Source organism: Haemaphysalis longicornis, unplaced genomic scaffold (assembly GCF_048455015.1).
Source record: "Haemaphysalis longicornis isolate Haplotype H1 unplaced genomic scaffold, Haemaphysalis longicornis Haplotype H1 scaffold_4, whole genome shotgun sequence".
Taxonomy (NCBI): Eukaryota; Metazoa; Arthropoda; class Arachnida; order Ixodida; family Ixodidae; genus Haemaphysalis; species Haemaphysalis longicornis.
The window spans coordinates 84,639,374-84,665,071 of NW_027526361.1; the positions used below are offsets into that span (position 1 = coordinate 84,639,374).

Sequence of the window (25,698 nt, forward strand, 5' to 3'; positions counted from 1 at the left end):
TGTTTGTGTAAACAACACAGAATTCGAACATTTGCGCTTACTAAACGAGATACACAGCTCCGTGCTATTGTGGCATGTATTGATTTTTTTCATTTGCGATACTTTGGTAATAAAATCAAGGAATAAACCACATTTTCCGTCCACTTTTTTTTCTTGCCCAAACAAAATTGGCACGTTCAGGGCGTACTGGTTCCCGCTTATTAAACTGAGAATGATTTGTAAACAAATGTTTCGTGCACGTTCTGTGGGTTCAAGCAAATCAGAAACTGAAAGCTGTCGAAAACAAGATGTGCAGTAGCAACACAATCTGAAAAGAAAAAGGCAGGCGGTGTTGGTTCACGTTTGCGGCACACAAAAACAGTCGCACTCGTTGAACCCTTTGCAGGCGATACGCGGCACGGGGTTTGCTCCTCGCGCATCAACGAAAGTGTTGTCATAGCAGCATCAGTGATTTTTTGTTGTTTTTTGGTTTGACAGTTTGGCTTACCAAGCACCAGGGGACAAATTAATGCTAGTGACGCAATTATCACTTACATTGGGGGGGGGGGGGGGGGTATACCAACTGACCTAGCCATGGTTTAATTATGCCATAACGGCCGTGGAAACTGTGCTCACACGGAACTTTCCATGTTCAGTTTCAGTTGATTATTTGCACGCGACTCTTGAAATTTTGCGTAGCAAATTCCAAAATTTTTTTGTATGCAAAATCTCTAGAATAAACGTTTTCCTCCTCCTCCTCCAAAATCTCTTGTTATTTTTTCCGCCGAAGCGCTTGTGCTTCGTTTCTTGTCATTGTCTGCGTACCCAGTTAAATTTTGGCTGACCAGTATTAATTCAAGCATGCTCCCAGTTCGTTTATTTTGCTGTTCGCAACAATTTTTTCTAACAGTACTGGAGAGCCTCATTGAGCCGATCCAATCCGATCCATGGCGTTCCAAATGGTTGCGTATGCGTCGCAAACGGCTGCTACGATCCATTGCTTCTACTAGCCGCAGCAGCACTGTGCATTTTTTTTTCTTCCGGTGTATGAGAGGGACCATGATCGTCCGCCCGACTCCAGCAGATCCCAGCGGTGACACAGTGTCTCACGGTTCGCTTCAGTTTGATCGGTCAGAATCCCTACGCAACGGGATGACAGCGAAGGACAAACGCCTACATTTAGGGGAACTTTTTATCTTCTTCTTTCGAATGATGCCTGCAGGCTTGGAGCTGGTCTTAAACAGCGTGTACTCGCGTCTCAGGTAAGTGTTCACAATCGTTTTACATGGCTAAGAGAGCTTAAATTGAGCTGACGATTGATTGTTGCGAAAAAGTTCACTCAGTGCTGACTTTGTCCTGGTGGGCATCTGAGTAGCATCTACCCTATGAGCTGAAGCGCACCTACGTGATGACTCGTAGCAGGTAGAGGTCGCAGATAGCTTGCAGAGCTACTATGAGCTTGTAAAGCTGTACGAGCTTCCTGCTACCTCTTCCCTTTGCCGCCATTCACAGGACTAGGACTCGGGGGGGGGGGGGGAGTGATATTGCCACATCAACCGCTAACTGCAAACGTTGCTGGTCTCGTGGTCAGGAAAGCAGCGCAGTTCTGGCTGCTGAGTGCAGACGACGTGTCCTACTTTGAGTCGTACGACGACCATACCACCCACCTGAAGATGCTCTCCGATCGACCTCGTATGGACTCCTACCGGCGGGCCATCGAGCTCAACGCGGACGCCTGCATCCGAGGGTGCACCGTGCTGGACGTCGGGTGCGGCACGGGTATCCTGTCCATGCTGTGTGCACGTGCGGGCGCGCGGTTCGTCACAGGGGTCGACCGCTCGAATATTGTCTTCCAGGCCATGGACATCGTGAGGTGAGCGACGCTAAACCGGCCAGTGTTAACAGCGCAGTAAACCACAAATACAACGTCGTTAAATTAAAAAAAAAAAGCCTTTGGTAACCCACTCAGCTCTGTTACAGCCATGAAAAGATTTTATTCAACGGAAAGAACGCCGAGAATGTTCAATAACGTCCAGAGTTCACGCTACGTGACGTAAGCGAGGATGAAGTTAATAAGAGAACGCGAAAAAAAAAACAGTTATCAGTGCGCAAAAGCATCTGAGCATTTCGGTGACACGGTCAATCAGAAGCCAGAGGACATATTTCAATCACACGGTAACGTCTCTTGGTTGTGGCTCTGGTTCGCGGCCGTTAATCGTACAGACAAGATACCGTGACGTCATAAAGACCCTCGCGAAGTTGTCTGCTGAGTTCCCGCTGCCTCATCTGCATTTCGTTCGGCTCCATGTGGTGCACTACAACAAAACAAAGCTTCGGCCCAAGTCTAGGGGGAACGTGCGCGTATGCGAGGGAAACGACGACGCAGGGAGAATGGCCTGTCCGACAAGGTGTCGGTGGTGTGGGGCACGGCAGAGGAGCTGGAGCTTCCCGACCGGGTGGACGTGCTGGTGTCAGAGTGGATGGGCCACTTCCTGCTCTCAGAGGGCATGCTAGAGAGCGTGATCGACGCCAGAGACCGACTGCTGAAGCCTGGTGGTCTCATGCTACCCAGCCGCTGCCACCTCTACCTGGCGGCCCTCAATGATCCGGGTGAGCTCCACAAGATTGTCAATTGGGCGAGAGTGTACATACTTTGATGGGTTTAAAGGGTCCCGCATTTCGCGGGAGGTTCACCGGCTTTTGAGGCGTGCGTTCGCTTCGTTCGCTTTTTTTTTTTTTTTTTCGTCACTGTAATGGGAGCTTTGCGGCCGCGAAGAGACGCCGCGACAGTGAGCAATTCTCGCTCCTTTTTCTCGTCAATTATACGACAGACGCATCCGTGCCACCTCAAGCAACGGCTGTGTTCATTTACTGGTATACCCATTTACTCGCATCATACTTTCACTGATTGGCGCTCTTTGGCCATCGTTGCCCTTTCGCCATAAAACAAACAGATACATACATACATACTTTCACTGATGCTACAAGAGATACCCGAAACCATGCCCGCCCGCGAAAAAAAAAACGCATACGTAAAAAGCCTGGAAAATTACACTGGAAGCGCGAATAAAAACACAGAGAGTATAAATGCACCCATTTTCAAAACCTGTTTTTTTAAGGAGTGGGGGGGGGAGGGGTTGCAGAAGAGGCGTTATGACGACAGAGGCACCTTATTCCTGCTTGCGCCCTGTGCAACCACAATGGTCGCCCACCCATAAGAACGGCACTGATGCGAGTAAACGAACACAACAAGAACGGGTCCCCTCCAGCCATGGCTGCGCGTGGCCAGAAAGCGCCAATTACACTGAAAAAAAGAAAGGGGGAACGAAACGAAAGCTGGCCTGAAAAGCCGTAGCCAGTAGAACGGAGAGAGTAACAGCGCAGCGACAGGATGCCTAGAAACATAGAAAGTGAGAAGGGAAGGGGGAAAGTAAGAAAGGGTGATAGGAAGCAGGGCTAAGGGACACATAAATGAAAGAGGGCGAAGGGACACATAAAAGACATGCCAGTTTACCTTAGGCGAAGCTGTCACCCATGGTAGACCGGGGGGGGGGGGGGGGGGAATTGCAGGTATGCGAGGGAAAGTGCTACCCCCTTCGGTAACGCCTTGCGGGCATTGAAGGTATTGAAAAATAAATAAATAAATAAATAAATAAATAAATAAATAAATAAATAAATAGATTCGTTCGTTTTCTGAGGGTGGACATTTATGATGATGATGGCCCTGAAGTGTTTGGCTGTATCCAGTGAAGGGGATTGGCCAAAGATGAGGTGTTGACTGTGTATCTGCACTCGATGCTCCCTTGTGAGAACTAGTTCTGTAAGTTGGCTTTGCCGCAGTGTGTTTTAGGCGTAACGACTTAGATTTTGGACTTTGAAGACATTGGCTGTTGACCAGACAAAGCTTCGCAGTTCAACCATCTCTCACTTCACCCGAGATTGTTATCATCATTATTGTCAGAGAAAGTTTCCTTTCCTGCAGGGCGTTTCGGCGCGACGTCAAGTGCCATCAGTGAGGTTAAGACAGCTACGCTTTAAAACTTGCCAATTTTGTGCTGCAGTGACATAATATGACCCGGAGTGACGTAATATGGGGCGGCACTAAAAACGCAGTTAACACTGTGTAAATTGCACGTTAGCTTTCAAGTGAGGTGATAAGCCGGTATTTATGACTCAGTACACGTGCCCCAGTCATGTTTCTTGGCCGTGGCTTAGGTCGCCGGCCGACAGTCACATAAAAGATTCCGTGATTTCTTAGAGAAATCGCCGGAAAGTAACTAGTGAGTCACCACTTGTTCATTTGCTCTCTTTGAAATATCCACTATTTGTTAAAGGAGTACAGACACTAAATTTTCGTGTTACGTTTTTTTCGCTGTTCTGGGTGCCTGTTAGCCCCCTAATCATTGAATGGCACATTAGACGGTCGATCGCAGCGTAAACAATCAATTAAGGCGTCGTTTATTCGTTTCAGTTTAGGTTTCAGCAAAACTAACGCCGAGCAGCCGCCAAGACATGAGGATGCACGTGACATCACCATTCTTGTCGCACCGCTGGCCGTCTCGACGCACGGCCGCGAGTGAGCGCACGCGCGCGCCTGGACCGGCTCAGGTCTTCACGGTTTCTACGCGCACGGGCAGCATGACGTCAGTCGCAAAACCTTGACATTTGAAAACCATAAAAACCATATGCACGGCGTAGCAACGCGTGCCAACCGCAGCCGGCGCGTAGGCTACGTCACGGGAGCCCCGACGTCGGCAGTTTGGGGCAAAGAGCAGATGATGTCATGTCGGCCCGCTCTTGGCTTTCTCGTGTGGGCAAAGATTAAAATGGACTTAAAATATGCTATACTGGGCGGTTACTGTTGACATTTGCTGCGAGATACCTGCTGGTAAAAAGGAAGCATTTTACATAGTTATCTAAGCTTTCAAATTTCGTGTCACTACTCGTTTAACAGCGAGCTGTTGAACAAATCCTTTCTGCACGGTGTCCGCAGTTAAAGATACCAAGAAAATAGCCGACGCTTGCGCACGCGTGCCTCGAGCGCACGTTTGTCAAGCTAAGGATACCCACTCAGTGAGATTTGCCAATATTGGCCACAGAAAAACTCTAGCGTTTGCCGTATCGTGGCAACACTTGCTCGGAACGAGAACGACGCGTCGCAGCGTACGTCTCTCGTTCGTTGGTCCTGGTGTAGTCGTGCGCATGCGCTCTGTACCGTAGAAAATCCACGATTTGAATATCGAAGCTGCTGTAGTTGATCATTGACAGCACATGGCCCGGCGGTGGATTGTTCGCACAGCCGCGAAGGAGGCCGCGGCTTCGTTTAAAGCATCCGTTACAGACGATAAGTCGTGCTTGCAGAGTGATGTTGTGATGAAGTAGCCGGAACTTTGCGTCTTTGAAGAACATTTTGTGCAAGAAGACGGCCAATCCCTATGGTGGGGCTATGTGCCACGAAGATGAAGAAGAGGCGCGAGAAGTTTCCGGCGAAGGGGGACGGTGTGTTCCGGATTGCTCGGCGGTGATCGTGAGCGAGAGGGCAGCCTTCGGACCGGACGCCGCTGTTCCAGTACCGGGTGCGCGACCGTGGTTCCCCTGCGACGGCCTGGAAGGCGACGGCCAGGGAACGACAGCACGGACCAGCGCCCCACGACCTGCCCACGTTCGAGGAAGTTCCGCCGGCGCGCCGAAGACGCTCCAGCCAATCTGCACACTCCCGAACAGCTCATCCAACACGCGAGACTGTTGCAGTTGGCCAACTTGACTTCCGTTAAAACGGACTCGTGCTTCTTTTTAGTTAGCAGCCCTGTTTAGTTTTTTTCCCGTCGCTTCTTACTCCGCGTGTTTCTGCTACTACCCAACCCCATAAAGCGTGCCATCTTCAGTTGTTCTCCATGTTCCGGTGCCCTGTCTCGTTATTCTCCCGTCCGTAACGCTGGGGATCGTTAGAAGAGCCTGTATTCCATCACAGATGTACGGAAACGTCGACCAAAACGATGAGCTCCCTCTGGCATTGCTCAACATCAGATCATTGAAATGCCATTCCGCCGACGTTAACCACGGAACCACAACGATGCCAAACTCATATTTGTGTCCATCAATTATCCCCTACAACAGCTTCGCCATTCGGGTATTGCGATTGAGTGCAAAATTCCCGGAATTTTTTTTTTAAAGTTTGTGATAAAATTGGTATTGAGACAAAACAGTTTTGTGAACAGGGGATAAAACATGGGCTAAACAAGGGATAGAAAGACAACACAGAGAGGCACAGAATGCACCCTGTGTGTATTTTTCCTTGTTTTCGTCCCTTGTTTTTCCATTGAACTTCTAATCCCTTCTAGGGGAGTAGAAGGGAGAAATCTCCGGCTTCATGTTCGGCATTATCCTGTGTCCTTGTCAGTGCTTGTTGTCAGCGGCGCCTTGAAAAACAGGCCCACGTAGCAGCACGGGTTTGCAGAGGGAGATTGTCTGAATCTTTATAAAACTTGAGAAATTGATGTTTCAGTTTTGTAAACTAATAATGTCTTTTTCTGTCGTATTGTTGTTGCATTGCTCCGAATATAAATCTACCTGGGCTCTGAAACGCCTCGCCTTGATGGTAAGAAAGGTAAATAAATAAAATAAATGAGTCAATCGAACACTCAGCCGGGCTGACCCAGTTGATAGCTCCAACCTGCGATAACTTTTCTTGATGCTGAAATTCCCTCTTAAGGTGTACTACCTCGACCTTACCGGCCAGGGCTTGACCGAACGGCTCGCCAAATAAACGAGCTGAATTGGCCACTTCTGACGGAGGCGAAAAGCAAAAACTCCCGTGCGTGCGAGATTTCGGCGTACTTTAAAGATCCCCACGTGGTCAAAATTAACCCGTAGCCCTCCACTACGGCGCGCCTCATCGCCTGCGTTGCGTCGGCGCGTTAAACCCTACTTCAATCAATCAACAAGTTTTTCAAGGGAATTCAAGTAGTACAACGATCGAAAAGGCTCGCCAGAAATTCATGAAGCATCCTGGACCCTGGACAAAACAAGATTATTCCTCAGGAGCCCCTGGAACCGTTGATATCTGCCGGAAAAACAAGTAAGGCGGCGGTCAAGCCTAACCACCGAATTTTGATTGAATCCGGCTGAAACTTCACCCTCAGCGATCATTCCTTGCCACAAACTTCCATCGGAACTTACAATTAGGCTAAAAAACAAGAAACTGCGTCTGAATTGGTCAAGAATTTGCGAAGAAAGTGCAAAAACCTACCGTGGCCATTTTGCGTGTGGGCGCAGCCATCTTGGTATCAGTGTTGCCAGTGTTGCCAGCGCAGACTTCGGAATCTGCTAAGTTTGATGAAACTTGGAATTTGACTTGGCTGCTACGCAGCTTCCCTTGCTCCTGGCTCCAGTGACTAGTGGATTCGCGACACTGAAGTGAAGGTGTGGTTTGTGTGCCTTCAACGAGCAGCGCAACGCCTGGCTATGACAACTGGTCATCGCAGCTAGTTCACTTCGCAAGAGTGGTGCAGCGTGCGCCAGTCGGTTGGATCACTCCCGTGTTCCTCTCGGGTGCAGTGGGTTGACAGCGCCCTTTGGAAGAGCAGCCGCACACGCATCCGGCCGGATCCAAGATTGTTGACTCATCGGCGTGGCTTCCAACGCTACTTTGATCATCGCCGCATCGCCCACCAATCAGCGTGGGAGACTACCATCGGCTACCTTTGTAAGGGACGGCATCACGGGTGGCTGCTCAGTTTGGTAAAGGTGCGAAAGCGGTCTCCAAGTTCGCTAACCTACCTGTTTTGTGCAAGTAAGACTTTAGCGTTGTTGAAACAGTATCCCCTTGTCAAATTGCTGCGCACTGCTGCCAAACTTTTACTTTGATACATGGCTGGCAACGCTAAGGAGATTATGAAGGCTCTCGAAGACTTCAAACGAGAAATGAGAACCGAGTTGCGGAGTGTGAAAGATAGTGTTAAGTTTTGTAGTGATACATGTGACGAAACAAAAGCGATCGGTGCCGGCCTGAAGGCACTTCGACAGGAAATAGCTCATCTGCTCGAAGCTAATGAAGCCCTTCAAGACGAAAACAAGCGCTTAACGCGGAGAGTTGACGAGCTGGAGCAGTACACAAGGCTAAATAACTTGGAAATAAAGGGCATCAGCTCAGACGAGGATCCTGTTGACGTTGTCAAAAAAATCGGCGACGTTCTCAAAGAGCCCGTTTCTAGCCATGACATTGACACGTGCCACCGAATCCCAACGCGGAAGCCAGGCGAGACCAATATCGTGGTTCGCTTCGTCCGGAGGGATAAGCGCCACGCGCTTCTTGCTAAGGCTAGGAAGCAGAAGCTCACAACTAAGCAGCTCGGCTTGTCTCAGGCCAACGCAGTGTACGTCAACGAGCATCTTACTCAGGCCAACAAACAGTTGCTTGGTGCCGCTATTGCCCGCAAAAAGGAAGTGGCATGGAAATTTGTCTGGACGAGCGCAGGAAAGGTTTTTGCGCGGAAAGACGAACATATGGACGCTGTGAGGATACAGGACTTGTCTGATCTGACCAAGATGACGAAATAAGAATGAGACGTTTGCAGCATGCTCGTCACCCCTGAATTGGCACCATGCATTTTACACCTGCCTGTATTAGATACAAAACCGATCACTTTAATTCTAGCTTTAGCAGTGTCAACAAAAAATTGTTTTCAGCCTTCCATGTTAACATTCGTAGCATGAAAAACAAGCGAGACGAGGTTGATTTATTACTTGGGTCACTGTCGGTTGAGTTCGACGTTATGCTTTTCTCAGAAACATGGTTTGGCACTGACAGCGATGTGTGCTCCTTCGATAACTATGTTTACAATGGTTTATCCAGGCCCCATGGAAGAGGGGGTGGGCTTGCTGTATATGTTAAAAAATGTCACTCACATTCTGTGATTGGCGATGTTACAATCACAAATTCCGATGTTGAATGTTTAGCTATATCTCTCAAGAATATAATCGTTGTTGCTATGTACAGACCCCCTCAGGGTAACAAATCACAATTCTTCGATTTTTTGGAAAGCCTCTTCCTTTTCCTCGACTCCACTAAGCTACCCTTCATTTTAATGGGTGACCTAAACATTGACCTATTATCGGACGCCGCTCATGCAAGAGAATTGCAGAGTCTCCTTTCCTCGTATGCATGTATTAATTATATCAGTCTACCGACTAGAATAACTTGCAACACGGCCACATTATTAGACGTTTGTATCTCCAATGTACAGCTTCCGCACACTGAGTCTGGCGTAATATCTTCCGATATTAGTGACCATTTGCCGATATTTTGCTTCATACCCCTCAAAATAAATGCCATAACAAACACTGTTACCCACATGATCAGAGATTTCAATGATCTTGCGCTCAACGACTTTCACAAACGAATCGAAGATACTAATTGGGAGCCCGTATACAAGATCACGGAAGTCAATGCAGCATATTCTGCTTTCATAGATATGTTCATAACCCAATATAACACCGCCTTCCCACAAATAGAAAGAAAAATTATTCCTAAGAAGTTTAAGAAGCCTTGGATGAACCAATCACTTTACTCAAGGATCAGGAAGAAAAATAGCATGTATCACGATTTTCTCAGCAGCAGAAATCTCACTCTACTTGCTGAGTATAAAAAATATCGAAATAAACTCAACAAAGATCTAAAAAACGCGAAATCGGACTACTATGTAAGAAATTTCTCCCGCATTCAAAATGATAGTCGTAAAGTTTGGCGAGAGGTCAACAACTTGACCAATAAAACCAAATCTATGCAACTTCATGAAATAATCACAGAAAATGGTAAATTAACTGGTCACGAGCTATCAAATGCCCTGAATGACTACTTTATTAATGTCGCTTCTCCAAATTCTGTCACGCAAACTCCTGTAAATAGCTCACTGAGCCTCACCACTCCCTTACTCAATTCTATAGTACTCGCGCCCACAACTCCTCAAGAAGTAGCTACATTGATCCTTTCTTTAAAAAATGACGTATCTGCAGGGTACGATGATATAAAGGTGATCCCGTTAAAGCACGTTTGCGGCGTTATATGCGATGTCTTGTCACACATTGCAAATCTAATGCTGTCAACTGGTGTTTTTCCTGAAGATCTCAAATTGGCCCGAGTCGTTCCAGTACATAAAGGAGGCAATATAAATGAACTGTCGAATTACCGACCAATTTCTGTTCTGCCTGTGTTGTCAAAAATTTTTGAAGGTATTATCAATTCTAGGATAGCCGATTTTCTGCACAAATATAATGTGATTGTTGATTCACAATATGGGTTCACGAAAAATAAGACCACAGAGCAAGCACTGTTAGTTGTTAAAGACAAAATAATAGATAATATTGAAAACAAAAAATGTACCCTTGGCCTATTTTTAGATTTTCGCAAGGCATTTGATTGCGTACACCATGAGACCCTTTTGAAGAAACTTTGTAACTATGGGGTTAGAGGTATTGCGTTGAACCTATTGCGGAGTTATCTGAGCAATAGGTCCCAATATGTTCGAACAAATAACATATCCTCTGATACACAGGTGGTTAAGCATGGTGTCCCACAGGGATCAGTACTAGGGCCGTTATTATTCATTACATATATCAATGACCTAGCCGGCATACATAACTCTCCCGATCTGGTGATGTACGCTGATGACACTAATCTTTTCTTCTCTTCCTGTTCATTACCGGCGCTTCAAAATATGGTCAATGCTTATTTAATCAACCTTCGTGATTGGTTACAGAGGAATAAGCTTAGTTTAAATATAAGCAAAACGAAATATGTTATTTTCAAGCCCATCAACACCGTGGAAAAAAATTGTATACATATTCATTATGACAGTATAACAATCAATCAAGTTTCTTCCCAAAAATTTCTTGGTGTGTGGTTTAATGAAAATCTTTCGTGGTCTGTTCATATTTCCAAACTTACTTCTGAACTAAGTAAAATTGTTGGCCTACTTTATAGGATTTCTAATCTACTGCCTGTTCGGTTAAAAGTGTCTATGTATAATGCCCTGTTTTTTTCAAGACTTTCTTATTGTAATCTTGTTTGGGGTACGACCACGTCTTCCAATTACCAAAAATTACTTGTCCTGCAAAAAAGAGCCTTGCGGGCTATTGAGGGATATTATGGAGCACCACGAAACTTACGCACGCAACCATTGTTTGTAAAACACTCCATATTAAAAGCCGACCAAGTGTATTATCTGCGGCTTCTTCAATACATTCACCAGAATCGCTTGTACTCTGTCCCTGATAGCAACATAGGTTACAATCTTCGCGTAGTAAAACTAAGAGTTCCGCGAACGCGAACAAATTACGGTGAACAAAAACTGAGTTGTCAGGTACCCAATGCGCTAAACAAATTCCCCTTTCCTGAAGAGTTTTTTCTATCTGGAAACATGTTCAAAAAAAAGACCAAACAGCATCTGATTGAAGGTGAAATTCTAATGTAAAAATGCAGCTTACCGTCTTTGATATATATGCGTATGTGTATGTATGTGTGTACATGGATGTAAGTGTATATATCTATTGTTCTATCTTTTTCACACAAGTACTTAAGTCGAATGATTTACTTTATTTCATCCGTTTGTACGAAATTGAACTCGTACAAGTATCAATTTGTATTGGCCCATGATTGTGCACATGTTTTGTATTCTAGTAAGTGTTACTGCTTATATTGTCACGAAGCCAAGGACGACGCAGTTGTCTTGCAGGAGAAACAAGTTTATTGGAGCGAACTTGTGCTCCCCTAACAACTCAAAAGAATACAGAGGCGGCGAAGCAGCGGTCAACAAAGTGACTTGCGTCAGCGAGCGTCGCAGAATCGAATGCCCCGGCGTCCGCACTGCAGGCTTTTTATCTTTTGGCGCGCGTGGTTCTCGAAACGTCGATTCGCATCGAGAACATAGTAGATCCAAGAAGGTTATTCTGGGCTGTTCACGTTAGATCGGAATGCTCTCCCTATCACAACAGATAACACATGCGGCACAGAAAGAAAGAATGGAACACGCGCTTCCCTTGGCGCAGAGATAACAAAGACCGGCGCAGCCGGCGTTAAAAGCAAAACACAAATAAACAAACCCAATGTATGGTTCGCGGCATTACCCCCCCCCCTCTAAGAGTGCATCGACCCGATGCTAACATACGCGACAGTCCGAACAAATGAAAATAAAAGTTCGTCATCGTCCGTAGAAAGGTTTTAAGCGAACCACGTGGACGACTTCAGGCCGCGTGCGTTGTCGTGATGTGCCGGAGTCACCATCGGGGATCACTTCGTAGGTAAGTTGGCCAACACGTCGTAGAATCTGGTAGGGTCCGAAATACCGTCGCAGGAGCTTCTCACTGAGTCCGCGTCGTCGGATGGGAGTCCAAACCCACACACGATCCCCTGGTTGGTACTCGGCGTCTCGGCGTCGGAGGTTGTAGCGGCCCGCATCCACCAGCTGCTGGTCCGTTATACGAACTCGAGCGAGCTGGCGGGCCTCCTCCGCACGTTGAAGATATCCGTGGACGTCGGCGTTGAGGTCGTCGTCTTCTACGTGCGGAAGCATGGCGTCGAGCATCGTAGTCGGCCTTCTACCGTAGACAAGCTCGAACGGCGTCAGCTGCGTCGTCTCCTGGATAGCCGTGTTGTACGCAAACGTGACATACGGGAGCACTTCGTCCCAAGTCTTATGTTCAACGTCAACGTACATTGACAGCATATCTGCGATTGTCTTGTTCAGACGTTCTGTTAGTCCGTTCGTTTGGGGGTGGTACGCCGTCGTTCTTCGGTGATCCGTGTTGCTGTAGCTTAATACTCCTTGCATCAGCTCCGCAGTAAATGCCGTTCCACGGTCTGTGATTAGAACTTCCGGGGCTCCGTGTGGCAGCACCACTTGGCTTACAAAGAACTTCGCCACTTCTTGTGCAGTCCCCCTCGGAAGAGCGGCGGTCTCTGCGTAGCGCGTCATGTAGTCTGTCGCTACGACAATCCACTTGTTCTGTGATCGTGACGTAGGAAACGGGCCTAAAAGGTCCATTCCAATCTGTTGAAATGGTCTTGATGGGACGGCGATCGGTTGCAGAAGTCCGGCGGGTCTTGTCGGCGGCGTTTTTCGTCGCTGGCAGTCACGGCAGCTCCGGACGTAGTGGGTGACGTCAGAGGTAAGGCCGGGCCAGTAGTACCTCGCCTTGATTTTTCCAATAGTGCGGGCTGTGCCCAGATGTCCGGAAGACGGGTCGTCGTGGCACGCTTCCAAAATTTCGTCACGAAGGTCCGCGGGAATGACGAGAAGGTAATTCGCTCTTGATCCGGGGCTGAAATTCTTCTTCACAAGGACGGAATTTCTCAGGCTGAATGCTGGTAAGCTGCGTTTGAAGGTCCTAGGAACGGCAACGTTGCATCCCTCGAGGTACTCGATTATGACGCGTAAGTCGGGGTCGGCACGCTGCTGGGCGGCTAGGTCGCTCTCCGTCACGATCCCGAAGAACGCGCTGTCTTCATCAGAGTCTTGTGGTGGTGGGTCGACGGGGGCGTGGGACAGGCAGTCGGCGTCGGAGTGTTTCCTGCCGGATTTATAAACGACTGTAACGTCGAACTCCTGCAGGCGGAAGCTCCACCGCCCAAGACGGCCAGAGGGGTCCTTCAAATTGGCGAGCCAACACAGCGCATGGTGGTCTGTTACAACCTTGAATGGCCTTCCATACACGTATGGGCGAAATTTTGAAATCGCCCATATAATAGCCAGGCACTCTTTCTCAGAGGCAGAATAGTTTTTCTCCTCCTTCGACAGACCACGGCTGGCATAGGCGATTACCCTTTCGCAGCCGCTTTGCTTTTGGACAAGGACGGCACCCAAGCCTATATCACTGGCGTCCGTGTGCATTTCCGTTTCGGCATTTTCGTCGAAATGAGCGAGCACGGGCGGGCTTTGCAGGCGTTTTTGCAGCTCGCCGAATGCTTTTTCTTGGTCGTTTTCCCAGCTGAAAGGGGTGCTATCTTTCGTCAGGCGCGTGAGTGGCTCTGCAATTCGTGCGAAGTTTGCGACGAAGCGCCGGTAGTATGCGCACAGCCCGAGAAATCTTCGCACGCCCTTCTTGTCTTTCGGCCTTGGGAAGTACGCAATGGCTGATGTTTTTGCCGGGTCAGGTAGGACTCCCGCGGCGTTGACGACGTGGCCCAAGAACTTGAGTTCCCCGTATGCGAAACGGCACTTTTCAGGCTTCAGCGTCAACCCCGACGTACGAATGGCCTCGAGAACAGACTCCAACCTTGCAAGGTGTTCGTCGAAAGTCCGGGCGAATACCACTACGTCGTCGAGGTATACGAGGCAGGTGTGCCATTTAAGGCCAGCTAGCACAGTGTCCATGACTCTTTGAAACGTCGCTGGTGCTGTGCACAGCCCAAACGGCATCACCTTGAACTCGTATAGGCCGTCTGGGGTTATAAATGCAGTCTTCTCTCGGTCTCTCTCGTCCACTTCAATTTGCCAGTAGCCGGTCTTCAGGTCCATCGATGAGAAGTACTTCGCGTGGCAGAGGTGGTCGAGGGCGTCGTCGATTCGGGGGAGGGGGTACACGTCCTTTTTCGTGATTTTGTTCAGTCGCCGGTAGTCAACGCAAAACCTTAATGTGCCGTCTTTTTTCTTTACGAGTACGACGGGCGCAGCCCAGGGGCTTTTCGATGGCTGTATAATGTCGTCGCTGAGCATGTCGTCGACTTGAGTCCGGATGGCTTCCCGTTCGTGTGAAGAGACGCGGTACGGTGACTGTCGGGTAGGTCGGGCTCCGTCTTCGATTATTATTCGGTGCTTCGCTAGAGGGGTCTGACGTAGTTTTGCGCTCGACGAAAAACATTCGCTATAGCGACGCAGCAAAGCCAATAATGTTTTCCGTTGTTCTTGCGGTAGCGCCGGATTCACGTCGAATGGCTGCGGGAGCTTCAAGGTTTCTACGGGTGTGCGTTCAAAGTCGGCGACCGCGATCACATCACTTGCTTCTTGCGTTTCTTCGAGGAACGCAATTGCAGCTCCCTTGTTTAAATGCTGGTACTCTTCGGTGAAATTAGTGACCAAAACGTGAGATTGGCGTTGCTTAAAGTGCGCAATGCCTCTGGCGACGGAGACACCGCGGTCGAGAAGCAACCTTCGATCACTCTCTACGATAGCGTCGATGTCAGAAGCAGCATCCTCACAGTAGACGGCGATCATCAAGCTTGCGCGGGGTGGCAGGGTGATGTGATCGTCGGCGATCCTGACAGCAGCAAGGTGATCGGGGTTCGGCTGCGGCGTCGTGGAGTGATCGGAGGAAAATGTTATCGACTTGGTCTGCAGGTCAATTATTGCGCCGTTGTCCGTCAAAAAGTCCATTCCGAGAATCACGTCGCGGGAGCAGTTAGGCAGAACGACGAACGCCGCAGGGTACGTTGTGCCGTCTATGGTGACGCGCGATGTGCACGTTCCACTTGGCGTCACGAGGTGGCCTCCTGCTGTGCGTATGTGCGGACCGTCCCATCTGGTCATAACTTTCTTCAGCTTAGACGCAAATGGTCCACTCATTACGGAGTAGTCGGCTCCCGTGTCTACGAGGGCGACTACATCAAAACCGTCGATGGACACTTTGACGTCGGATGCCGCCTTCCTCGAGTTCCGGGTGCGTCGGGGCGTCGCATCTCGGCTTGTGCGTGTTGACGGTCGGGCACTGTGCGTCGTCGTTGTCCACGTCTTCTCAGCGGACGTCTCGGTCAGGTCGGGTAAGCGTCGCGGCGTATAGCTGTCGTCGTGTTCGGGAGTCTCGTCAGGGTTAGGTCGGGTCGTCGGGATGAGGGCATGTCGTGAATCACTGTCTTCGGCGAGTCCTTGCGTCGTTGGAGGGTTTCCGGTTTTTCGCCATAGAGCAACTTCACCTCCAGAAGTTGCTGCTTTTAGTTTCCCCCGCGTGGGCTGGGGGACCTTCCACGGGCGAAGTCAGCGTTGCTACGGCGGTTCGGCGATTGGTATGGGTAGGGCGACGGCGAACGGTTCAAACGGGCTGGTCCTCGGTTGGTGTTGGAGAGGTATTCTTCGATCTCCGATGGGCGCTGGCCAGTTCGGGGGCGGGGTGCGTCGACGGAGAACCCTCGCAAACCCAGCCTCCTGTAGGGGCAGCGACGGTAGACGTGGTCGGCCTCTCCGCAGTGGTAGCACAGCGGACGATTGTCGGACGTTCGCCACACGTCGGTCTTCCTTGGGGCAGGGGGTTGCGCCGCAGGTGGTCGGGCCGGCGAGAGGGGACGACGGTACGGAGCCTCGTGACGATAGGGTGCAGGTGGGCGAGGGCGATGTACAGCAGCCGCGTAGGTCATGGCTTGCGGCTCGCGAGGTGCTACTGGCGTCGTTGAAGTTCCCAGCGCTTGCTGCACTTCTTCTCTAATGACGTCGGTAAGAGAAGCGACTTGTGGTTGCAGCGGCGTCGGGAGCAGTTTCCGCAGCTCCTCCCTCACTATTTCGCGGATAGTGTCGCGTAGTGAGTCGGAGTTGATAGCGCTGGCACCAAGCGTCTCCGAAACCAGCGCATTGATTGGGCGGTCGTACTGCCTCGTTCGTATTTCGAGCGTCTTCTCCATCGCGGCGGCCTCAGACGCGAATTCGGACACGGTCTTGGGGGGGTTGCGAACAAGGCACGCGAAGAGCTCTTGCTTCACACCTCGCATCAGAAACCGTAGTTTCTTTTCTTCCGTCATTCCTGGGTCCGCACGGCGGAAAAGTCGCTTCATTTCCTCGACGAAGATTACGACTCCTTCGTTCGGGTGTTGCGTTCGAGTTTCCAGTAAAATCGCAGCTCGTTCTTTTCTCACCACGGTCGTGAAGGTCTTAAGGAACTCGCTTTTGAATTGCGTCCAGTCGGTCAAGGCGCTCTCGTGGTTTTCAAACCAAGTTCGGGCTGCATCCTCCAAGTAAAAGAAAACATGCCGGAAGGTTTCTTCATCGTCCCACCTGTTGAAGATCCGCACGCGCTCCAGCTTCTCCAACCATTCCTCTGGATCTTCAGCGGGGGCTCCCCGGAACGATGGCGGTTCCCGGGGCTGCTGCAGCATGATTGGCGACGTTGTTTCTTGTACCATGGTGTTGGTTGCAGCGTTCCTTCTCTTGGGCCCTTCTGGCATCAAACCGAACTCGGGTGGTAAACCTTGCAGGCGGAGGCTGGCTCTCGTTGGACTGGCTTGGCGGCTTCCCGAGGTTGCAGTGGGCATGAAGGGTGCTACCCCGCACCTCCACCAGATGTCACGAAGCCAAGGACGACGCAGTTGTCTTGCAGGAGAAACAAGTTTATTGGAGCGAACTTGTGCTCCCCTAACAACTCAAAAGAATACAGAGGCGGCGAAGCAGCGGTCAACAAAGTGACTTGCGTCAGCGAGCGTCGCAGAATCGAATGCCCCGGCGTCCGCACTGCAGGCTTTTTATCTTTTGGCGCGCGTGGTTCTCGAAACGTCGATTCGCATCGAGAACATAGTAGATCCAAGAAGGTTATTCTGGGCTGTTCACGTTAGATCGGAATGCTCTCCCTATCACAACAGATAACACATGCGGCACAGAAAGAAAGAATGGAACACGCGCTTCCCTTGGCGCAGAGATAACAAAGACCGGCGCAGCCGGCGTTAAAAGCAAAACACAAATAAACAAACCCAATGTATGGTTCGCGGCAATATATTACTTTTGTATTTTGATTGCTGCCCATTCTATGTATTAAGTGTTTTTGCGTCTGCATCTCTACTGCTTACAGGCTTAGGGTACCGAGGCCCCGTCAGGCTTAACCGCCTTTTGCCTCGGTCCCCTCTTTTCTATGAAAAGGAAAATAAACTTCACTTCACTTCAAAAAAAAAAAATCAATCAAATCAAGTCAATTGGCCACTTACAATCAATAAATCATTAAGTTGAAGTTTGGTAGTGAATTCCATAAATAATCCCTTCGAAGAGGTGACGCAGAAATTTACAGCACCCCTGTTTCTCGTCCCCCAAATATTTCGAGGGAGAGTGCTAGGGTTTTAGTGTCCAGAAATCACGTTTGTGAGAGTGTGAGGCGCGCGAGTGAAGGCCACACACAAAATATCCGCACAAACAGGGAAGAGCAGGGCTAGTCAAAACGTTGTCTAGGTGCATTGGGGGTATGCGCCAGTGGAGAGCGCGGTAGGGTGCCCCGAGGATCGAAGAATGGAGGGAAGGCTAGCGTACACACAGCCGTTCCGGCTTACGTGGCATTATCTGCTGAGGCTTGTGCAATGTATTGCCTTTGTCTCCTTTATTTTCTATCAATAGTTATACGGCGAGTGTTTAGACGGTAGCAACGCTCAGGGTCGAGGTCGTCAGTCTTAGCAACAGTGTAGACGAAGACATGCGTTAAGAGACCCTGGCAGCACTGCGAAAGCTGCAGTTATCCGCACACAGTGGCACTGCGTGATTTGGTTAGCGAAGAGGGACGTCGTTCCAGTTACTGCTTTGCTTTTTTTGCGGTTTTCTTTAAAGCTGCTATCGAGTGTGTTTATTGTGGCAGTGGAAAGGAAACCAGCTAACAGCTGCGGTATAGCCTGAATGACGTCACCCAAGGGGGCAAGCAATGGTCAGACCAAGAGAGAAAAATCTTTTGGGCAAGTTTATCCGTTATCTGAATGGTGTAGAGAGGTAAATTTTTGTTTGAGGCTCTCTGTGAACCCTATTCAAAGTACTGAAAGCGCTTGCTGACTACAACCTGAGAGAATTACGAATTAAAAATATAAGTTGAAAGAAGTGTTTCACGGTCCCTTTAACGTGCCTCCGTTGACCTGAGATGATGCATAAAGGAATTAAAAAAAATAGCCGAGGATAACCAAGTGGCACCACCCCCCCTTCTCCTCCCCGCAAAGCAGCACCTCTTGCATTCGCGTTAGTGAACTGACTTTCAATTTTTTTCTCATCTCGTGCCCATAATAAAACCGCACTGTTGTCAAACATTTTAAGATTTGCATACCCAGGTTGTAGCTTTAGTGGCATTCCTTCAATTGCTGTCTCGATTGTTTTGTTTGAATGAAAAAAAATAAGAAGAGAAGCTGATAGGGCTTTGTGTTCCTCTAAGAAATACGGCCATGCAGTGCTGGAGGATTACAAGGAGCGGTGTTAGGGATGCAATGATTATTTATGGTTTAAAGGGCAGCAGCGTTGCATCTCGTGCCTCGCGCGCCACTAGTGTGCAGAGCTTAATTATAACCTTCTCCTCTGTTTCGTCAGAAGTGGGATCGCTTGAAATCAAACTTCTCAAACTCTTATGTCAAACCCTCAGACGTTAAACTCTTCATAGCTATATGAAGTAATGCTTTGAGCATACAAGGACACTAATGCTGTCAGTGTGACGGGAACTCCGCCTGTGCGCGCGAGAAGATGTTTGGGATGAAATTGTTGCTTTCTTAGCCTGTTTGCAAAACGCCGTGAACCGTAGTTTTGAGTCTAATTATTGTGGTCACGTGAAACTCCAGAGCTTCATCAGGAGATGGTGGGCTTCTGGGGCAACGTGGAAGGCTTCCGGATGAGCTGCATGCGGAAAGAGATGCTGGCTGAAGCCCACGTGCTCACCGTCACTGCCGCGAAGGTCTGTTCCACCCGGCCAGCCCTTCTTCTGGTGAGCACGAGTACGCGTCTCAGGAGATACTTTAATGCTGGTTTAATAGCTCAGCTGTTTCAGCGGAATTTGGTCTTTGCATAAAAAATAATGGCGTAACGACCCGTGGAACCCGGAAGTGGGAGTTTCATAGTGCACGGTGTTATCTGCAGGCGCGTGGTTTCGCTGTTTCTTCTTTTTGAAGTTGTTAATTTCTGCTGCCCTGATTGGCCACCAGCGTGTAGGGCCTGCGGAGAGACTGCACTAGAAGTATGAAGAGACCGTTGACTCAATGGAATGACGAATTCAGAAAAATTAGGGCAAATAATGGACTCGAAAAGTGCAATACAGGAGTGGCTGGAAATTTCCGGCAGAGGCATTTCGTTGTGTTAGTTGAATCACTGGTGTACCTACGCTCTCAGACCATCTTTTTGTAATCTGTGAAACTTTTCAACACTTCCCCGGTGTTCTTTTGCAATGACTGTTGCCAGCGATGTCGTTAACGCCCGCATTGCTGTTTGTGTCCCTTGCGCCCTCTGTTCTCATTTGGCATTGTAATTGCCTCATCTCTGAATGGCCATCAATCAGTTTGCTCATTCGGCAACAGTACCACTGCCACCTACAACTGGGACTCTTTCTTGCACTCGCTGTATTAGCCGCAAACTATGCTTAAAGTTTTGGGCTACCTGTTACCACTTCCACTCGCCCTTCACTATTATACAAGGTGTAGTTGTGTGTTGAAGTGTCGACTCCATGTGCTTGTCTTTCTCACCCTTCCCGTCTTTGCGCGGTTTTTCCAGTATGTTCAGTTCAAATCAATCAGCCCATCTTAGAAAATTAGTAATATACTCCGTGCGGGTTTCAACAACATAACATAAGGGCTTTCGATCCTACACCTCAAAAGGAGGCATACGAAAACAAGGGCCCATTTCTCGACAGCCAAACTCCAAACCGTCTGAAAGTTGCCCCCTTTATTCAGGAATATGGATCCCGACAGGAACAAGGGCAGGAAACGGCAGAGTTAAATTTATACAGAAACTTGTGAAAATATCGCCAACAAGCCAAACAATATACTATGCAGACATTATTTTAGCAGAGGCAAGCACAATTTCGTAGCGTTGAACACAGACCTTCATCCAGCAGTAGCTAGAATTCTCAAAAGTAGCGCCTTCATCAACACAGCAGGCATTGAACTCCACGCTATCACCAGAGCCATTAGAAACCATGAAACCTTCATGCCGCATGGTCCTCAGGCTACAGAATTCCAGCGATCATCTTTACAGATTCTCAAAAAGCATGCAGACAAATTATACTGAATGACGTCAATAAAGACATAGCAGATTTATTAAATATCCACTTTCATCATCACTACCATATCATTTGGACACCTGGCCAAGCGGAGATGTTTGGCAACGTTCAGGCAGACACGCTTGCCCATAAGTTAGGAATCGGGGACCAAATGTCCCCCTGGAGAGGGGAATTTGTGGTAACATCCCGAACAATATACTAAGATGTCTTAATATGAAGAGAAGGGAATTATCTCCGCCTCATCGTAACCTAGACTGGAAGCAAACAGTATTTCTAATACAAGCGCAGACTAACACTTTATGTAGCCCAGCTAGACATCATCTCTCCAAAGGATGGGCAGAAGAATCACCCGCGCGCACTGTGGTGGATATCCCAATCACCAACATGTCCTATGGCAGTGTCCTTACAATACTCTAAGCTTACCTGTCTTGCGCACACCAACGCGGCTGTCGTGTCCCCTTGACCCACGCTGGCTGACTCTCATCTCCTTTTTCGAGGAACAGGTAGTTCTAGTGCGGTACGTCAAAAATGCTCTAGAGCAGAGTTTAGCATTCATTGGAGACGACGTGCAGTCCGGTAGTCTGAGCCGCCGTTGTTACTAAAGTATATATATATATATATCGCTTTCTCAATCTATATATCTATCTCACTCTATATATCCATCCGCACGTCCGTTCATCCATCTCTCTCTCTCTCTCTCTCTCTCTCTCTCTCTCTCTCTCTCTCTCTCTCTCTCTCTCTCTCTCTCTCTCTCTCTCTCTCATCTCTCTCTCTCTCTCTCCTCTCTCTCTCTCTCTCTCTCTCTCTCCTCTCTCTCTCTCTCTCTCTCTCACGCACACACACACATCTCTGCTGCACTGCGTAGGACGGGGAAGGTATACAGTCAAACCCTGCTATAACGAACCCGAATAGAGTGAATTATGCTATATATCGAACAAAAATAATTCAGGTACGGAAATACATGGGAAACATATTCCTTATAACGAAGTTCACATCCGATATATCGAACTCTGGGCGCCTAGAATGGCCGCCGAAATGCATGATCTCGGAGCGGCGATTGAGATGTGGATTGGCTGCGACCACGGAGCAAGAGCCGCGACTGAGACATTGCGCCTCGCACGGAGCGACGTGACGCCCAATACTTACCGGAACTGTTTCCGATGCGCGGGACTCGCGACGGAACCCGCCCAGTCAGTGAGTGCGGACCAAGACAGCAGCATCGGTGAACTGTGGGAAGAGTTCGCCAACGTTCCCGATGATGTCGCCAGTGAAATCCGTCCGACGCTTATAATGAAGCCCTTGCGGCAGTCGATGTGCTCCGCCAATGATTCTTAGATTTTTGAGGACACGGACCCGAACTGGTGCAAACAATGTTTCGTGTAGAGAATGCTATGCTAGTTGAAGCCGCCAAAACGAAAGTGAAAACAAAAATCACCGTTTTTTTTTTTTTTTTGCAACGTGGGCAGTTAAGGTGGAACGTAGCTTTGATACTTGCAATAAATGGATTATTTTGGTCTGGTAATGTCTACTGTACTGTGTTCGTTTCTGCATACGCGGATGGCGGAGTTGGGGAGGGGGCGGAGGGCTCCCGCGGATTGCGAATTCGTAACAATAAGCTCGTTATAGGCGGGTTAGGCTATATCGAACTATTGGATATATCGAACTAATCGCGGTGCATATTGCAGTTCGCTATAAACGGGTTTGACTGTATATCGTGTTTCGTGGCTGTTTAAAGGCAAGACTAAACGAAGACAAAGATTTTGGACACGCTAATGTGCATGTGTACTTCCTGTTTCTTTTTTTAAAGCTTTCTACGTTTTTTAAAGCTTTCCATTCTGGAGATGTCTCGGTTATAGCCGTGGGTGCGGTCTGTTGCCATTTGTGCAGAACCTTGACCTCAACATGTGCCGCATGGAGGACACTGACTTTGCGACAGACTTCGAGCTTGAGCTGCTGCCTGGAACCCAACGAGTCACCGCTCTGGTCGGCTACTTCGACTGCATTTTCGAACTTCCCGTGCCTGTAAGTAAACGGGAGGCGTGCCCTCTAAAAAGGTGTAAACTCAGCACGTCGGTGTTAGTGGGCGTTTGGAACGGTTACATCTGAGTGACACTTTTTTTGCCTTCTCGCAATGCGTACAACCAACGTGCAACCAACATATTTTCCCTATTTCTCCCTCCCGCCAATGGTCTGTCCACAGTCAGTTTTAGTGGAAGCCCTGTGAAACTTGTGTGGCAGCAACTGGTTGCCTTTTAAATGCAGATGTTGGTCCGTGCACTACACAGTGACAGGTTAAATGTTCAAAAGCAAATAATTTTCACGCTGTTGCGTGACTTCCGTGTCGATCCGCCGTGATGTGTTGCGTTTGAATGGCAGAGGTGTTGGGGGTGAAAATTTGACATCGGGGGTAACATGTGTGCGCTCTTTTTTCACAGGTGGTCCTAAGCACGGCTGTTGACGCCGAGCCCACCCACTGGCAGCACACTGTGTTCCTGCTCGAGGAGCCGCATGTGCCTGCACCGGGTGAGTGCTTGCTGCTCGCCACGGAATGCCGATTTTTAATACAAAGAGATTAAAAGGCCCGTTGTGCGAAAAAGACTGCATTCGGCGTCCGTAGCAGCGAAATGGCTCCTAAAGATGCTATTCATGTGACATTCTCACCATTGAGCAGAAAAATTAGCGTCAGTAGCGCGAAAACCGCTCCTAAACCTTCCATTCGCTGCGATTTATTCTTCATTGAGTGTAAAAGCGCCATAGCCCGGCATCTCTAGCAACAGAATGGTTTGTAAGTGTCCCGGAACATTGACTGCGACTTGTTACCGATTTAGCGAAAAAGCCAACGTCCTATGAATGGAGCAACGAAACTGCTCTTAAACCCCCCATTCCCTGCGACATATTTCATAGCACGCTCTGTGCTACATGCTTATGGTACTATGCGGAATCAGAAGCATCCGCATCATTGACAGCTGAAACTTTGCTACTTGTGAAGGTCGCCATCCAGACCATCAAATATACCCCACAGCAAAATGTAAGGAACAACTGGGGGCGTTCAATTGTGCATTATTGCTTCTGCATTCACAAATCCTTAGAAGTGTTTAGGTTTGCTGTGAGATTTGTTTCTGAGGAACAGCTTAGTTTCATTGTTATTCAAGCCCAATCAGAAATATCACTTGCTGGGCAAAATTGTTGTAAATCGACAATTTTGTCAAGCTTAAGGAATTTTTTTCTGTTATTGGAGATCATTTGATTGATTGTAGGGTTTAACGCGCCGACGCAACGAAGGCGATGAGGCGCACTGTAGTGGAGGGCTCCGGATTAATTTTGACCACCTGGGGATCTTTAACGTGCGCCGAAATCTCGTACACACGGGCGTTTTTGTTTTTCGCCTCCATCAGAAAAGCGGCCCCCGCGGCCGGGAATTGAACCCGCGACCTCGTGCTCAGCAGCGCAACGCCTTAGCCACTGGGCCACCGAGGCGGGTTTATTGGAGAGCAAAAGAACGTTTGGAACATTCACAGCTTGGTTAAATAAAGCTTTGTTAAACCGAGGCTTGACGCTGTATCGGTGCCGTGGAACGTTCACTTTCAGTAGTGACAACAGGCAATTTGTCTGCGTTTAACTTCAAGAGCAAGGGAAGTTTTGTAGATTCTTTTAAAGAATCACATACCTCGAAAAATAAGCTGAAAATAGCAGTGATGTGCCAGGGAAGTGAACCGACACGACACATCACACCTACAGCTGTCCTAAGTCAAATGGAAAGATTGGCGCCTTGGATGAACAAAAAATAACAATAGGGCAGTGCACTGGCAAGTTATTTTGGTGATACAGTGCAGAATAAGCAATCACTAATCGTTCTAGGGATGCTGTAAATATGCCCACAGAATGCTGGGAATGTGAAAAGAGTTAGGAATTCTTGTTTTTTGTTATTTTGACCGTTTTGCCTAAACAAAAAAAACAGGTCTGGCCTGTTTTAAATGGGCCTCGGGTTTTTATACTTGATAAGCTTTGGAACGCCAGTATTCGGGTTTCCTGCACCCTTGGCTTCCACGACAGCAGTTTCTTTAGGTGTGCGAGAGACAATAAACATCTTCACCCGTTGCTCAGGCGAACCGGAAATGTCGGCTGGCGAAGAGATGCTTTTCTCGCAAATAAGAATCCGAGACAGCTAAATCGGCGAGTGGTTGGTACTGAGAGCTTGGGGGATTTTCTGCACACACAGGAGAGACCACGATTCGAGGCCGCCTGGAGTGCCGACGCGAGGGGAAGAGAGGTGTGAAGGTCACGATCACCATAGGCCCACGGAAGCAGCAGTATGCGGTGCTGGGACAGTGAAGAACCTCTACGTCTGGAAAGAAAGAAAAAGAAACATGACAGCCGCTTACCTAGGACGTTTTTTGGATTGCAACGAAGCCTTTGGCCGTCTACATTTCTGCCTTCTTTGGTGATTTAAATACCGCTGGTTGCAGTTGGAGGTCTTGCTCTGCGACTAAAACACTTGTTGCGTGTCACTGAGTGGTCATTCTAATGAAGATTTCTGTTCAGTTGAGGAAAAAAAAGATTATTTTCTACAGCACCTCTCTTTGGGGTCTGTTTCGGTACAGATGTAATACGGGGGTGGGGGAGGGGGGACTCATGATACTGTAGTTACTCGCGTAATGATCGCCCTTTCTTTTTCAAAAATATGATGCAAATTTAGGGGTGCGTTCATTACGCGAGGTAAATTTTTCGCCAAAATGTTTCAAGTGGAAAACGCAAGCAAGTTTCATGTCATAATTTTGTACGATAGGCCTCCTGAACATGATAAAC

At 48.5% G+C, this 25,698-nt stretch overlaps 1 protein-coding gene across 1 annotated transcript; it reads left to right on the top strand.

The window, feature by feature from the left end:
* The first annotated feature begins 794 nt into the window (after positions 1-794).
* Positions 795-25,400, top strand: LOC144180417 (uncharacterized). Its single transcript, XM_077708760.1, has 7 exons — positions 795-1,241; positions 1,571-1,852; positions 2,366-2,589; positions 19,463-19,605; positions 22,780-22,914; positions 23,328-23,415; positions 25,112-25,400. The coding sequence occupies exons 1-7, from the start codon at positions 841-843 to the stop codon at positions 25,222-25,224; spliced, it is 1,386 nt and encodes a 461-aa protein (XP_077564886.1). The 5' UTR covers positions 795-840; the 3' UTR covers positions 25,225-25,400.
* The last annotated feature ends 298 nt before the right edge of the window (positions 25,401-25,698 follow it).